Source organism: Berghia stephanieae, chromosome 8 (genome assembly GCF_034508935.2).
Source record: "Berghia stephanieae isolate SIO BIC M18660-M18661 chromosome 8, UCSD_Bste_1.3, whole genome shotgun sequence".
NCBI lineage: Eukaryota > Metazoa > Mollusca > Gastropoda > Nudibranchia > Aeolidiidae > Berghia > Berghia stephanieae.
Window position 1 is genome coordinate 26,332,584 of NC_088367.1, and position 14,842 is coordinate 26,347,425.

The window sequence follows — 14,842 nt, forward strand, 5'->3', positions numbered from 1 at the left end:
TTACACGAAATTAGCACAAGGTTGCTATCCATTTAATACCTCAGAAACATTTGATCATCTTGTGCAGCAAAAGTTTGATTTGAATGTATCGAGATTTGTTTCGCATTTCGCTAAAATAATACAAACTTTTACATGTAAACGTTGCTGATAACAATATGAAATTGAATGTAAGCTTCAATTTAATATACGAAAACAGATAAAATGAACGTTTCGGGTTTCCCTTTTATCAACAAAATAGGATGAATCAAACACTACAGACGAATGTTTTCGTATATCAGTTGAAGCTTATATTCAATTTCACATTGTTATTTACAAACTTTTACAAAGCGGTGTTTCTTAATATTAGTATTTGTTCACAACCAATAATATGTGTTATAAGAATATTTTTTTGAAACTCACAAATCATTATTTTTAATCATTTAACTGCGTGACTCATACCTCCTATTATTTATCTTGCTTTAACATCAGCTCTTACCGATTTCACCAAGAAAGCAATAACAGCGATTAATATCTGGCTTCGATATAGATTGAGTCCGTGGTCTCATCACAATAATGTCTTGATTAGTATAAAACTCGTAAGACATGGCGTCATAGGAGACTATAGAAGGACAAAGCTTGTGAGAAGTTAAAGTTTTCATACCTTGATATAATTAAGTATTAATTAAATATTCCATGTTGATATAATTAAGTATTAATTAAATATTCCATGTTGATATAATTAAGTATTAATTAAATATTCCATGTTGATATAATTAAGTATTAATTAAATATTCCATGTTGATATAATTAAGTATTAATTAAATATTCCATGTTGATATAATTAAGTATTAATTAAATATTCCATGTTGATATAATTAAGTATTAATTAAATATTCCATGTTGATATAATTAAGTATTAATTAAATATTCCATGTTGATATAATTAAGTATTAATTAAATATTCCATGTTGATATAATTAAGTATTAATTAAATATTCCATGTTGATATAATTAAGTATTAATTAAATATTCCATGTTGATATAATTAAGTATTAATTAAATATTCCATGTTGATATAATTAAGTATTAATTAAATATTCCATGTTGATATAATTAAGTATTAATTAAATATTCCATGTTGATATAATTAAGTATTAATTAAATATTCCATGTTGATATAATTTAAAGAAAATAGATTGCAGTATTAAAGGATTGGAACTGTTGTAAAGTTTGAAAAAACATTAGATCTTCAATTTGTATGAAACTGAGAGACATGAAAATTGCTTCACATAATGTTGTATTATTGGGTTTTATTATGCCGACGTGCACTTATTTTTGTGGTCTGATAACCCAATCCATAATGGACTCATTGTTGTAATGGAAATCTCAGAAAATGGCGTGAAATATTTATATTATAACACCGTTAAACTAGGCCCAAAATTGCCTTTGGGTGTCAGACCTGCATGTATTATGACATACGCGCCGGTTTATGAGGATTAAACCAGTAAAGAATAAAACACACAATTTGTGTTGCAGGCAGACGTCTATATCTCAATGTCTTTGATGAATGGCAAATGTACCTACACATTGTGTAAATAAGACCAAGTCTTAACAATTCCCTTTTATCATAAACGTCGATGCGGCTTAGGAAGCTCATCCGGATAATAGGATGACCATCGAAGTACGTAGAACTACAGCCATTCGCTAAGCAAACAGCAGTTCATACTAAAAGATCAACACTGGTTATTGCACGAAACATAGAATTGAATTAATAAAAACATTCCAGATATATTTGAGTATACGAGACTTTCTCGAAAAGACTATCTAATCTAATTTGAAGAATACTCATAAGCTCATAGCTTTCTTTGCTGTTAAGGTAATTGAATCCCCAGCCCAATGCGTTGCACGGGTTGTCACAGTTCCCGTTGAACCACCATCCATTCCCGTTGCGAGCAGCGCAGTTCTCCTCCGCCACTCCATCGTTATCTCGGTCCCATGTTGAGAAAGGAACATTTTGAATGGGCTCTAAACATTCTCCAAAAGCTGACCAGGGTGAAAGAGTTCCTTTGGCGGATCTCTGAGAAGAACTGAAAGTAAATGTGAATTTGTCATTTTCGTCGGAGAGTAATAAGTTGCTATATCGTCGAAATCGATTGGTTGTGGTGGGGTAGTTGAAATAGATGGCAAAAACGGTCCGAGTACACCCAATTTTACTCAACTCATTCCATCCACGAAGCCCTGACCAGTAGTTATCTTCATCATGCTCAAAACCTTCACGATATTCAAGCCAAGTCTTATTAAAATTGAAAACTCCATTGTTTCTAAATATATCAACTGCGTGATAACTTGTCTTAGGTACGTTTATGCATTTTACCCTCGCCGGATTTTGACCGTCTTCATCTGGATCAACATAAAGCCAATAGTATCCTAGTCCGTAGTTTTTATCCAACAGGACACGGCAGTGTTTTGGATAACTGTTGCACCTTGGTCCGTACAAATCATTGTCGCAGCTACAAGACTGATTTGCATAGTCCCAATGGCTCCTAACACAATATCTTGCGAAATATCGATGGTTCGTGTCAACAGTAGTGCATCCAGTTACATTTAAACATATTATATTATGGTGGTAACACACATCCGATGTGTCCAAGCTTGCTCCAATACAGTCTATGTTGGATAGACACAACATGAGGCACTCTGTCAAACTTCTTGTATTGGGGACAATGTAGGAACACCCCTCGGCAACTCTAGCCTGCACGTCACACACTGGTTCCTTGACAAAATTGGATGATCTCAGAGCCACATTGTTGCAAAAACTCTGCTCTATCAGTGCTGAGACAATGAAGACAAAAATAATCAATTTAAACTCCATTATTCACGTTAATGAGGATAATCAGAATAAAGGTACAAAACTTGTAAGCTTTTCTTTTTTTTTTTCCCTTTAAATAAGTCATCAACCTAAAACCTATTACAGGTTATAAGATACAAAATTAATTTTCATCCTGATTCTGTATTGAATTAAGTAACGAATAGACGTCTATACAAGAATAATTGTTATTTCCACTTTCCTCATCAAGATTTGTAGAGTCTGCGCAGGACAGAGATCGAATACGAGGCGCATTTTATCTGGCGTGCAGCCCCAGCTAAGAATACCTTGAGAAATGTTTTGCATAGCTTTTATAGTGGTATGAAAAGGACTTCCGTTGTCATGCATTGATTGATCAAGTGGACTGCTTTTGATTTCCTTTTCTTTTCTGGCTTTTGAATGCGAGCAGCTGAATGTGACTGACGATGGAATATCCGGTAGCTTTACATCAAATTGAAGCAATTGTTGAGCTCTCTATTGGCCTGTAATCACGCGTGATATTATTGGTGATTTTAGTAGTGGTGGGGGGCGGGGGGGGGGGCTGAAGGTGGCTGTTGACACAATCGCTTTGATTGTTATTTTTTGTCCTATTTTGTCTAGACCGACTTGTACATATATGCAGGTCTGACATCCCAAAGCACTTATGGGCCTAGTTTAACATTGTTGTAATGGACAATATTTTGCGTCTGTTTTTGAGAGCTCCATTACAGTAATGAGCCCGTAATGAATTGGGTTATCAGACCTGCAAATGAGTGCACGTCGGTCTAGGCTATTTGAGATAAAATGACTTAGTTGATGGCGATGACGACGACGACGTTGGTGATGATGTTGATAATGATAATAATAATAATAATAATAATAATAATAATAATGATAATAATAATAATAATAATAATAATAATAATAATAATAATAATAATAATAATAATAATAATAATAATATATTCATATTCATATTCATAGGGGCAGCGTGACTAAGCGGTACGGTCTTTGCTTCGTACCCTACCCGAAAGGTACCGAGTTCGATCACTCCGCCGCTGCCCTGTGTGACCTTGAGCAAGTCACCTCGCCCTAGCTCAGTTTGCGGCGCTGCACAACGGCTGACGCCTGGATTATTCCAGTCTCCCATTGGAATAGACCCTAGAGACAAATTTCCCCGATGGGATGAATAAAGTTTGTTTTTTGTTTTTTTGTTTATTTTATAATAATAATAATAATAATAATAATAATAATAATAATAATAATAATAATAATAATAATAATAATAATAATAATAATAATAATAATAATAATGATGATGATGATGATATAATAATAATAATAATAATAATAATAATAATAATAATAATAATAATTATGATAATAATAATAATAATAATGATGATGATGATGATAATAATAATAATAATAATAATAATTTTGATCATGATGATGATGATGATGATGATGATGATGATAATAATAATATTAATAATAATAATACTATAAACAACAACAACAACAACTATAATAATAATAATAATAATAATAATAATAATAATAATAATAATAATAATAATAATAATAATGATATAATAATAATAATAATAATAATAATAATAATAATAATAATAATAATAATAATAATAATAATAATAATAATAATAATAATAATAATAATAATAATAATAATAAAACTAGAAGAAGAAGAAGAAGAAGAAGAAGATGATGATGATGATGATGATGATGATGATGATGATGATGATGAATGATGGTGATGATGATGATGATGATGATGATGATGATGATGATGATGATAACAACAGTAATAACAATAATAATGATAATCATGCAGTGGAACCTCGGAATCGGGAACTCCCTCAGTGTGTGAACCCGGAAATCGGGACGAAATTCCAGGGAACGGATTTTTTGTAGATATATATATATAGTTTACCCCTTTAATTATAGGTAAAAGGTCCATCTCCGGCGAATCGCGACAAATTCGCCTGAGCCTAACATTCATGTTGACAAGTTTATTTCAACTTTTCCCCAATTCTCCACTTTTATCAATATGAACAACGCAAATGGAACAGTAAGACCCAATCAAAAAGTACACTCGAAATTTGTACTAAAGGTGAATATTTTGCAGCCCATGTCATCACTGACTTTCGTCTCCCTTGGTGTGAAACACGTCTAAAATACGCTTCAACAGTCGTAACGTCACTTCCCTCGTAATGACGCATGGTAACTTAGTAACTGACTCTAAACTATCGGACGCCCTTATGAAATATTTCTCAGACGAGCATAAAAACGTATCCAGAGGGGAAAAAACCACATTATAAATTTGATCATGTTTTGACTTTTACACATTCTGATCACAATACATATGAAAAGTTCTAGCCAGCTTGAAGAATAAAAAGTACCGATTTTCTTTGTTTAGAACCAGGATGGCCACCGCTGTTGGGCGACGTGACATCAGACTATTGAATCCAATTGATACATAGCGTGTATCCAATGAGCTCACACAATTTCGCCCATTGAATATAACGTCCCAACACGCAAAACTGTGTGTAAACTTGAACTTTTATTGTCTGATTAAAATGGCTGGCTAAAAAACAGTAAAAAAGAGCCGAGTGACGCCAATGTCGTTCTATCTTTTCGTTTACAGCCAAATTCAAAAAGAGACGGGACGATAATGAACTTGCATCACCGGCGTTGGATGTCTCTAGTTACCGGCGATGTAATCAGAATATATTAAGTGTATATTAGCTCACAGACACACAGACATAACAGCATTGTGGTTTTTACTGAGGATTTGGCGTGATTCAATTTTAAAAAGTATGTAAACTGTATTTGCTCGTGTCATACAGCAAAAATTACAATTCAATAACAGCCTTTTGTCATTGCAAGATGTTGAAAAATGAGTTTACAAAGATGTCACGTAAAGCAAGAAAACGAAACACAATGGGTTTGTTGTATTTTGAACTTAAATAATAGACATTAAATTTTTTTTAAAGACACCCACCCAACGTAATAAAGAAAAACCGATAGATGATTCTAAAAGAACAAACCAGTCTATCGTTGGTAAATCAGCTGAAGTCTTCACTTCGTAATCGGACCATTTCAGAGAGGCACATGCACACACACACACACACAGAGAGAGAGAGAGAGAGAGAGAGAGAGAGAGAGAGAGAGAGAGAGAGATTGTCTTGATCGTCTTGCCGTACTCATATTTTAACATTTTGGCCAGGAAACTCGTCCTTCAAATATCGATCGATTTAAATGATCCTCATCTTGAAAAAAACCCAAAAACTCTCACACACGGCGAAGAGTACGGCAGTATAGTACTCCACAGCTTGAAATCTTCACCCCCTAAAGGGTTGGGGAAACCCTGCTAATCGGCATTTTCCGATTACAGGGGTCCAACTTTAATAATAATAATAACTAAGAAAGAAAGAAACTTACAACGACGACAGTTGTAGAGCGCACCCCAAACGAGCTACCAAATGCATTCAATGCTCCAATTCAGTAAAAATATTTTTTTAAAAGTCTTCATGTGTTTTGCCTTCCAGAAAATAGTTCTACGGCTCTTTTGATGAAAAGGCTCAGGTTTGAAAGTACGTATAGAGGAAACCACTCGGAAGTGATAAAGTTATGAAAATGTGCACGATATTTTGATTGATTCTTGCCATAAAATAAACTAATAGTTCCTTTAATTCCTCGAAGAGGCAGCAATGCAGTTCGTGTTGCAGTATTATGATATTCTAATTGTAACCAAGAACATAAGGGGACAAATTAAATAGTCTGACAACTCAAAACTTGGTAGAGTCAAACTATTTGAATCTTCCACAAATAAATAAAACGGGAGAAATTCTGACTAAAGAAACATTGTCTCACAGTTTTAATGTTGGTAATATTTAATTTTATTACACCATTACATGATAAGTGGATGCTTTTTCTTTACGATGAGTGATATGGGGGAGGGGGGGGGGGTTCAAACATATGATATCTAATTTTATAACAAAATTAATCATTGTTGAGCGAGGTTAACGACCAGACGGGTGTTGTTGAATTGAAAGAAAAAGTTCGGTACTGGCGTTAGGTTATAATTACAGGCAATTGGTAAATATTACCTCTCGCGACTCAAGTGTGATCACTATTTACTAAATATGGATTTAAATAGGGTCGTGTAATATTTTTGTATAAACACTTACTATTACATAAAAGGGCGTTTGGCATATAACTTCTAATTTACCCAATAGAATCTCGGTTCCATAAACATGCCTTGTTCTAGGAATCATTAAAGGGCGACGGAGTGCTTTGATCAGAGTGAAGCCTTCCAGATTTAGAACAGAGTGTGAACTATGTCAGGAGTTCTTTTAGCCTTTGGCTAGCTCAGAGAAAGATGACAGGAAATACTTTACACCTTTTATACATTAGTGACATCTTTCGTCATTTCCCCTCAAAATTTATATCCCTTACATTTTAAAAATGTCATTATAGCTCGTCTGTAAAGACACTTGCCACAGCTAATGATTGTGATATTATTATATCCCGAGGGATCGAGCTTTGGTTTTCAATACAACTGAAATATTGGACTGGGGTTGATCTTTTGTTATTTGGTAGCACTTCAAAGTACGGATGGATGATGATGATGATGATGATGACAGTTTATTCATGAGAATCAATTAGTCGAAGTTTAGTAAAGTTTGTTTTTGCTGTTTGTATTTTTTTTTTCTCCGTTGATATTTGATCTTGTTTTGACAGTTCTACCATGTACTCGGACAAATGACCTTTTCCTTTAACTTTTAACAGAAAATGGTTACATGAAATATCAATCAATCAAGATGTCCCCAACACGACCCAAACCGAACACTTCAAAGAAGTCAATACATACCTTTTATTTGAATTGTCAGATTGATACATGTTTTAAGTGCGAGTTCGTCTTGAAAGAATGAGAATTGGAGAAAATATAAAATTTGTAATGTATAATTTAAAGTTGTTGTTTTTTTTTTCGTTGTTGTTGGCTGAAGAAGGTAGGGTTTTGGAGCGCTAAACATCGTGGTTGGTATTTTTTTCTTTTTTTTTTAAAGCTATTATATACATTTTTTGTTTATGACAATTGTAGAAAAGGTTTTGTAACCAAGATGAAAAAGTACGTTTTGTTAGGGTGTGGCAGCATGGAAACTATGTTTTTGGTTGGAATGTTATTTTCTTACAAGCAGGGTTCGCTTTTATTTTAACACACTATCGCATCTTTGAAATCTAAAAAAATGTGAGCATGATACAATGAAAGTAAAAAAAAAAGTGTGATGGAAATAAAGCATGCTGTATTGTAGACTTCTTTATGTTATCAATGTATGTTTTTTTTTTAATGTTCAGTAAGACAGAATGGGTGGTAAACCATGTGAAATCTTTATGGAGAACATAATCACCCGGTTGTCTCAATTATTGAGTAAGCTCTATTGTATAAAATGGGAGCATACAAGTGATCAATTTTGAGGTTCCATCCCAAGTCGATGAAGGCGGATTATTATATATTGGTTGTTCTTTTTTTTTATTTCTTATATTTTATCTGCTTTGTCTTTCACTGTGTGATTCACACCTTTTCATATTTTTATGTCCCACCGTTGCATTCCACCCTTTTTTTTATCTACCGTCTTCTAACTTAGAAATCTGCCAAGGAACTCCGAGATGTAACGAGCATAAAAGTGTATCCAGAGGAGAAAAACATTATAAGTCTGATCAAGTGTTGACTTTTATACATTCTAATCACATGACATGTAAAAAAGTCTAGCCGACACGAACAATAAAAAGTACCGATATTCTTTGTTGTGCGGCTATGTGGTCTTGTGGTATGATAATTGCTTTCGGATCGCAATGTCCTGGGTTCGAGTCTGGCTCGGAGCATAGTTGAGTTCTTGGAAAAGACTCTTTACTCACCGTATTCTTGTGTAAAATGAATATCTGAACGTCAACAGCGTTGTCTCTGTCGGAAAAATAGGCATATCCCAAGATACGTATGGTAGTGAATGAAAACCATTTTCACTAAATCACTACGTAAGATGTGCTGGACAATGCTTTATAAAAAAAATTCATAGAATACCATTGCATTTTATTCCATTAATATATATATATATATATATATATATATATATATATATATATATATATATATATGTATATATATATATATATATATATATATATATATATATATATATGTATATATATATATATATATATATATATATATATATATATATATATATATATATATATATATAAACTTCGATTTTTCAATTTTTGTCACTGATCTTATTTCAGTCTTGGGTTCCCATTTCGGTGTCATCATTTCGTTGGTGAACCGCTCACTTCAATTCAAACATTGTATTGTAAGTCTCCACTTTGTTTTGGAAAATTGACATTGACACTGACACTGACACTGACAGTTACTCAAAAATACAGCTCTCAGAGTTTGGGGTTCAAAATCATATGATAATGGTTTATAGTGCGATGTTTGACAATGAATACATACTGTAATTGTTTTTTGATAGCTGTGCCCTTGCCTAAGGTATTTGAGCCACAACATCCATGGATGCAGGTAAACATAAGGGTCTGGCTGTAGGTTGTGGTGGATATTGTCAAGTGGCTACAACGAGAGGGATCATTGGTGTTGGTAAGATATTGTCAAGGGGCTACAACTACAACAAAAAGGGCTGTAGGTGGTGGTGGATATTGTCAGGAGGTTATAACGAAAGGGATGCAGGTGGTGGTGGATATTGTAAGAAGGCGACAACGAAGGGACTGAGGGTGGTTGTGGATATTGTCAGGAGGTTACATCTAAAAGGGCTGTAGGTGATGGTGGATGTTGTCTGGAGGTTACAACAAAAATGGCTGTAGGTATCGGTGGATATTTTCAGGAGGTTACAACAAAAAGGGCTGTAGGTGATGGTGGGTATTGTCAGAGGGCAACAACAAATAGCGCTCATAATTGGCAAGTTTTACAGATCTAAATGAAAATCGCAAGTTCTCATCCGTTCTGACTTAGCTCTCTTTATCCGGGGGAATAGATTGTAAAGCGCATTGAACATGGTAAACTCATTATTGTGTTTTATTTGTTCTCGCAGTGTGAGGCGGGGAAGAGGAGGAGTAATGTTTAGGTTGCATTTCATAATCTGCAGCTTTGATTACAGATATTTTTGATGGCGAGGCGAGTGGCTTCTTATAACCAATATACTTTTTCAATATTCTTTTGTTATATTATCTTTGTTCACTTATCTGTTAAAATGTCTTCGGGGTATGAATTAATAAAATTATTTTTTTTAATGAAAATTACGACAACTTGAGTCGAATTGTATGGATTCCCGTCGTGTATAGAATGTTAGAATCCATATCCTATGCGTGTCACCGGAACTGGTTGATTGATGCTAATGGAGCGGTGACACGTAGACTCAAAAAATTGTAATGGGTCTCTTCACATCGGTCTAAAAACTTAGAGTGGTTCATAGTGGGAAAATTTATGTAAAATTCTTAAATAAAACTGTAAAATAGTTTTCTAATAATAATAAAAATATTGAAGTCTGCTCTAAAATGATTATTCCATTTCAAGCATTGGAATTTTACTGTCCAGGGATCACTTTAGGGTGCCTATTTGGGAATGGACCAAGCAATGTTGAGCCGTCTGAACATGAATATGGTCCTTGGGTATGACACATTTTAACAAATCAAATCGTATCACTCGACTCAGATCTGAATGAGTACATGGCGGATATTGTAATGGTGTTAGCACAAGAATCCGCAACGTGTCCTGCATGACAATTGTTTTCCATACACAAAGGAAATTATTAAGACATTGTGAGACGTAATCAACTTCTCGATTCTTAGGGATGTCCAAAATGAAATGTTAGGGTTTCACTTTAATGACAGATTAAATATCTGAAAAAGTGTGTATGACACAATGTCAGTGTGTCTTCTTTATGCTTTAAATATTGAGCTTTTATAGAGCGCAATATACACTAAATGTGATCAAAGCACTTTACAAGGGGTCCCTGACCAACATCAACACGTATGTAGAACTAGAACGAAACATGAGGCCTGTTAGACGATATTTCTTTTTCTTCCTAACAGAGACAAATCTATCAACGGCCAGGTACTCATTTTACACTTGAGTACGGTGAGAGAATGTGAATAAAGAGCCTTTTCCAAGGACTCAACTATGCGCCGAGAGAGGCTCGAACCCAGGACCTTCCGATCCGAAAGCGAGTGTCATACAACAAGACCACATAGCCGCACAATGATTTGTTTTGCAGTGTGCCATAGAAACGATTTCGGATGATTACCTTACACCAGTGCATGTTCCAAGTTTGTCACTTTGACATATTGAAAGAGTCATCATTTTCAAATTTGGAAAATGTCTGTCCAATGGCCTTGACAAGACGCCATTACTTAAATTTATGTTAGAAAGTACTACTCAGGTGTTCCAAAAATATTTATTTAATTCTTTTTTTTTTTCATGTAAATGTTATTCATTCAATTTTATTAATATGTCTTTTACAATTTTTATAATAAATTGTCAAGTGGTTCACAATCATTCTTTTTATTCTAACTTTTAACTCCATGCATTTATTAATGATATTAAATGCAACAAATATATCATGACGCAAATTATTGTCCATTGAAACAATGTTAAGCTAGGCGAGGAAGTTTAAAAAAAAAAAAACTTTCCTCCGTGTATCACGCACGCATCATCCAGGGAAGAAGGAAAGTTGATACTCGCCGATCTCGTGATTTCAGGAAAGTAACTTTGGATTTTAATAGAGCAAAATGTAAGCTGCCACTTTGTTTTACTGTCTCAAGAAGCAAGAAGGAACATCGGTTGAGGCAATTAAATACTGTAATTGCGTCTTTCACGTATTTCAGGTATTGAAAAAAAAATTCCGAAAATTTAGATCACCAAAAAGTGTGCGAATCGAAGGTCACGATCAACTGTGCGAAGGCTGTACGATTACTCTATGTACGCGTCGAATTTACCCCTTATGTTTTGGGGGAAAACATTTTTACTTTAGCATAATAGCAAAACTCTTTTTTGCACGGCCCTTTGTATTTTCCCCTCACGTATCTCGTTTGTCTAAAATTTGACGCGTAATTCTATCTTTACTTCAATGATACCTAAATGTTTAAAGTCAAATATTTTGATGTCGATCAAATAATCACCCGTTGGTTAAAATAATGATAAATTTTAAAGTATACTTTTAGCATTCGTTCCCATCGCGTGGTCCCTAGATGGCGCAACACTCTTGTATACTCGTTCGAAACTCCATACGTATGAACTAAACAACCTTGTATGCAAAGTAACTTTGGTTAACTCTCTCCTTACCGGCCATTTTCCGGATTGTCCACCAAAACTTCACACCCAACCTATACAAAAATAGATTTATTTCACTGAAACACAAAAGCTGTTTAATTCTTGCTATTTACATTTTTTTTTCTGCTAAACGAGCTCTTCAACACAGTGTTAGTATACTTTAACTATAGCAAACATTTTTGTTCAAATATTATGATGTACAAAAGAAATCTGAATGAGAAAAATGTTGGCTGCATCGTAACAAATGTGACGATTTTTCTTTGGGTTGTAAGGAGAGGGTTAATTAAAAATATTATTTATTTTGATGGAGAAACTCAATTCATTCTTTCCAATAAAACATCCACGTAACCCATGTTTAATCAGTTAACCATCGTAGTCTGGAGAGACACGTATTTAAAAATTTGGTCAGAAAACTAGTCCTTCAAATTAAATATCGATCGATTTAATGACTCTCATCTTGGCAAAAAAAAAACCCTCTCAAACTGCGACTTTGAGAGGTCTTCCTTGAAGTCGCAGGGTTTAGAGTTTTTGTCAAGATGATGGTCATTTAACCCTCCCCTTACCACCTATACTAAAAATCGTCACATTCGTTACGATGTAGCCAACAATTTTATTATTCTAATGTCATTTTGTTATAGTTATAGCCATAAAAACTAAAAACCCGACACTATGTTGCAGAGCTCATTCTTCTGAACAAAACATAGAATATTCTCTTTACTATACTGTTTAAAAAACCTACTTTTGTTTTCGGTTAGTATGAAGTAGCAGATAAATTTCTGAAAATAGCTGGTAAAGAGATAGTTGAATAGATCGATATTTGGACGAGTTTTTTTGGGTGTTTTTGGCCAATTTTTTTAAAACGTGTTTATCCAGATCAGAGTAAGGCAGTTAAATGGTTAATATTGTTGAATATAGCATCTTGTACACTCTGATCTAATACCAGTATGAGGTGGTGAGTTACATTTGAACTTCCGGGTCCAATCATGTCGTGTTTATTGACTGTTATTAAATCTCGAGTGTTACTTCATCATAGCATGAGGTAATAATTACAGGGCCAATCCGATCATACACGATATTGACATTAGATTATTGTTTTTTGCTTGGGTACCAATGCACGCCTCTTTGCCTTTTGTTCATCAACCGTTAAGAATTAAAAATTGATTGTTTTGTTCAAGTTTTAAACAAAAACAATAAATCAAGGTGCAGCACACTGCTTCATTAGTTTGCAATATTACACTAGATAGCACCTGAAAAAGAATTCGGACAGGCGAAATGGGTGTTTTCTAATTCAACCCCATCAATAATTTGGTATTGATTTTAATGACGTAGAAGCATAATATGACTTTGTCAAGAATAATAAAAATTAAATTAAATTACGCCCTTCAGCCATGGCATCATAAGATCCCGTCGCGTAGGCATTCCACGAATGAATATAGATAATCCATCAGTCAGGATGTCTGATGTCAACAGGAATCACCCATGTTGTCCAAGTGAGCAAATTGGGAGTTAATAATCTTGCCCAAGGAAAATTAACGAAAGTGGCTGAAACGGGGCTCGAACCCTGGACCTTCCGGATCACAAGAATAGGTGCACAGAAAATGTACTCGTGTTTATCTTGAATCGAACACAGATAAAGGCAAACCATGAACCCATTAGTTTACGATAGTGAAATATGTTGTCATGTTGTCAGACAATTTGTATAGTTTGAAATGAAAACTTGAATTCATACAATCTGCTAGGGAAATAATCAAAGCATTCTAAAGAGCTTTGAGCATAAAAGTAAAAATTCCCTTTATTCATCCCCGTGGGGATATTTATCTTTAGGATCTATTCAAAGGGAAAACTAGAATAATCCAGACGTCAGCCGCAGTGCAGCGCCCCACAAAATTAACTGGGACGAGGTGACTTGCTCAAGGCCACAGCGCAGCATGTATTCGAATTCGGTACCTTTCGAGTACGAAGCAAAGACACTACCCCCGCTGACCCACGCTGCATAATGATGACTGCATACAAGTAAGGTACATAAACGTTCATACATATATAATTACATTTTATTTACTGGTGATGACTGCATACAAATACGCTACATAAACGTTCATACATATAATTACATTTTATTTACTGGTGATGACTGCATACAAATACGCTACATAAACGTTCGTATTTTATATATATATAATATATATAATATATATATATATAATATATAATTATATATATATATATATATATATATATAATTACATGTTATTTACTGATGATGACTGCATACAATTGGAAACACCATTCAATGTAACATGCAAAAAACACTTTAATTTATCTTACAAATCAAATCGTTTCATATAATTTGTGGCCCATCGTCTCAAAACGGTATTATGGCGGGATGAATAGGACACGTAAAGAAAGGTATTATTTAAAATTATTAAAAGTACGAGACTTGAATTTTTCCAATGCAAGAAATTGTATTAATTCTCTATAATAACGAAGAGAAAGTGACCTCAAGTTTTATATTTGTGGCCATACTATAAATTCAATTGCCTAACTCACCCAGACAAAATACCGCTTTGAGACAATGGGTCACACTTAAGTCGCTGTAATCATTTGAATATTACGAGAATAATGTAAAAGTAACGCGACGCTTGCTTTCCCCC

At 34.0% G+C, this 14,842-nt stretch overlaps 1 protein-coding gene across 1 annotated transcript; it reads right to left on the reverse strand.

The window, feature by feature from the left end:
• Positions 1-1,054: 1,054 nt before the first annotated feature.
• Positions 1,055-3,104, reverse strand: LOC144977821 (ficolin-1-like). The gene has a single exon (XM_078923215.1). It carries the CDS (start codon positions 2,849-2,851, stop codon positions 1,748-1,750), a length of 1,104 nt encoding a protein of 367 aa, XP_078779341.1. The 5' UTR covers positions 2,852-3,104; the 3' UTR covers positions 1,055-1,747.
• Positions 3,105-14,842: the final 11,738 nt, after the last annotated feature.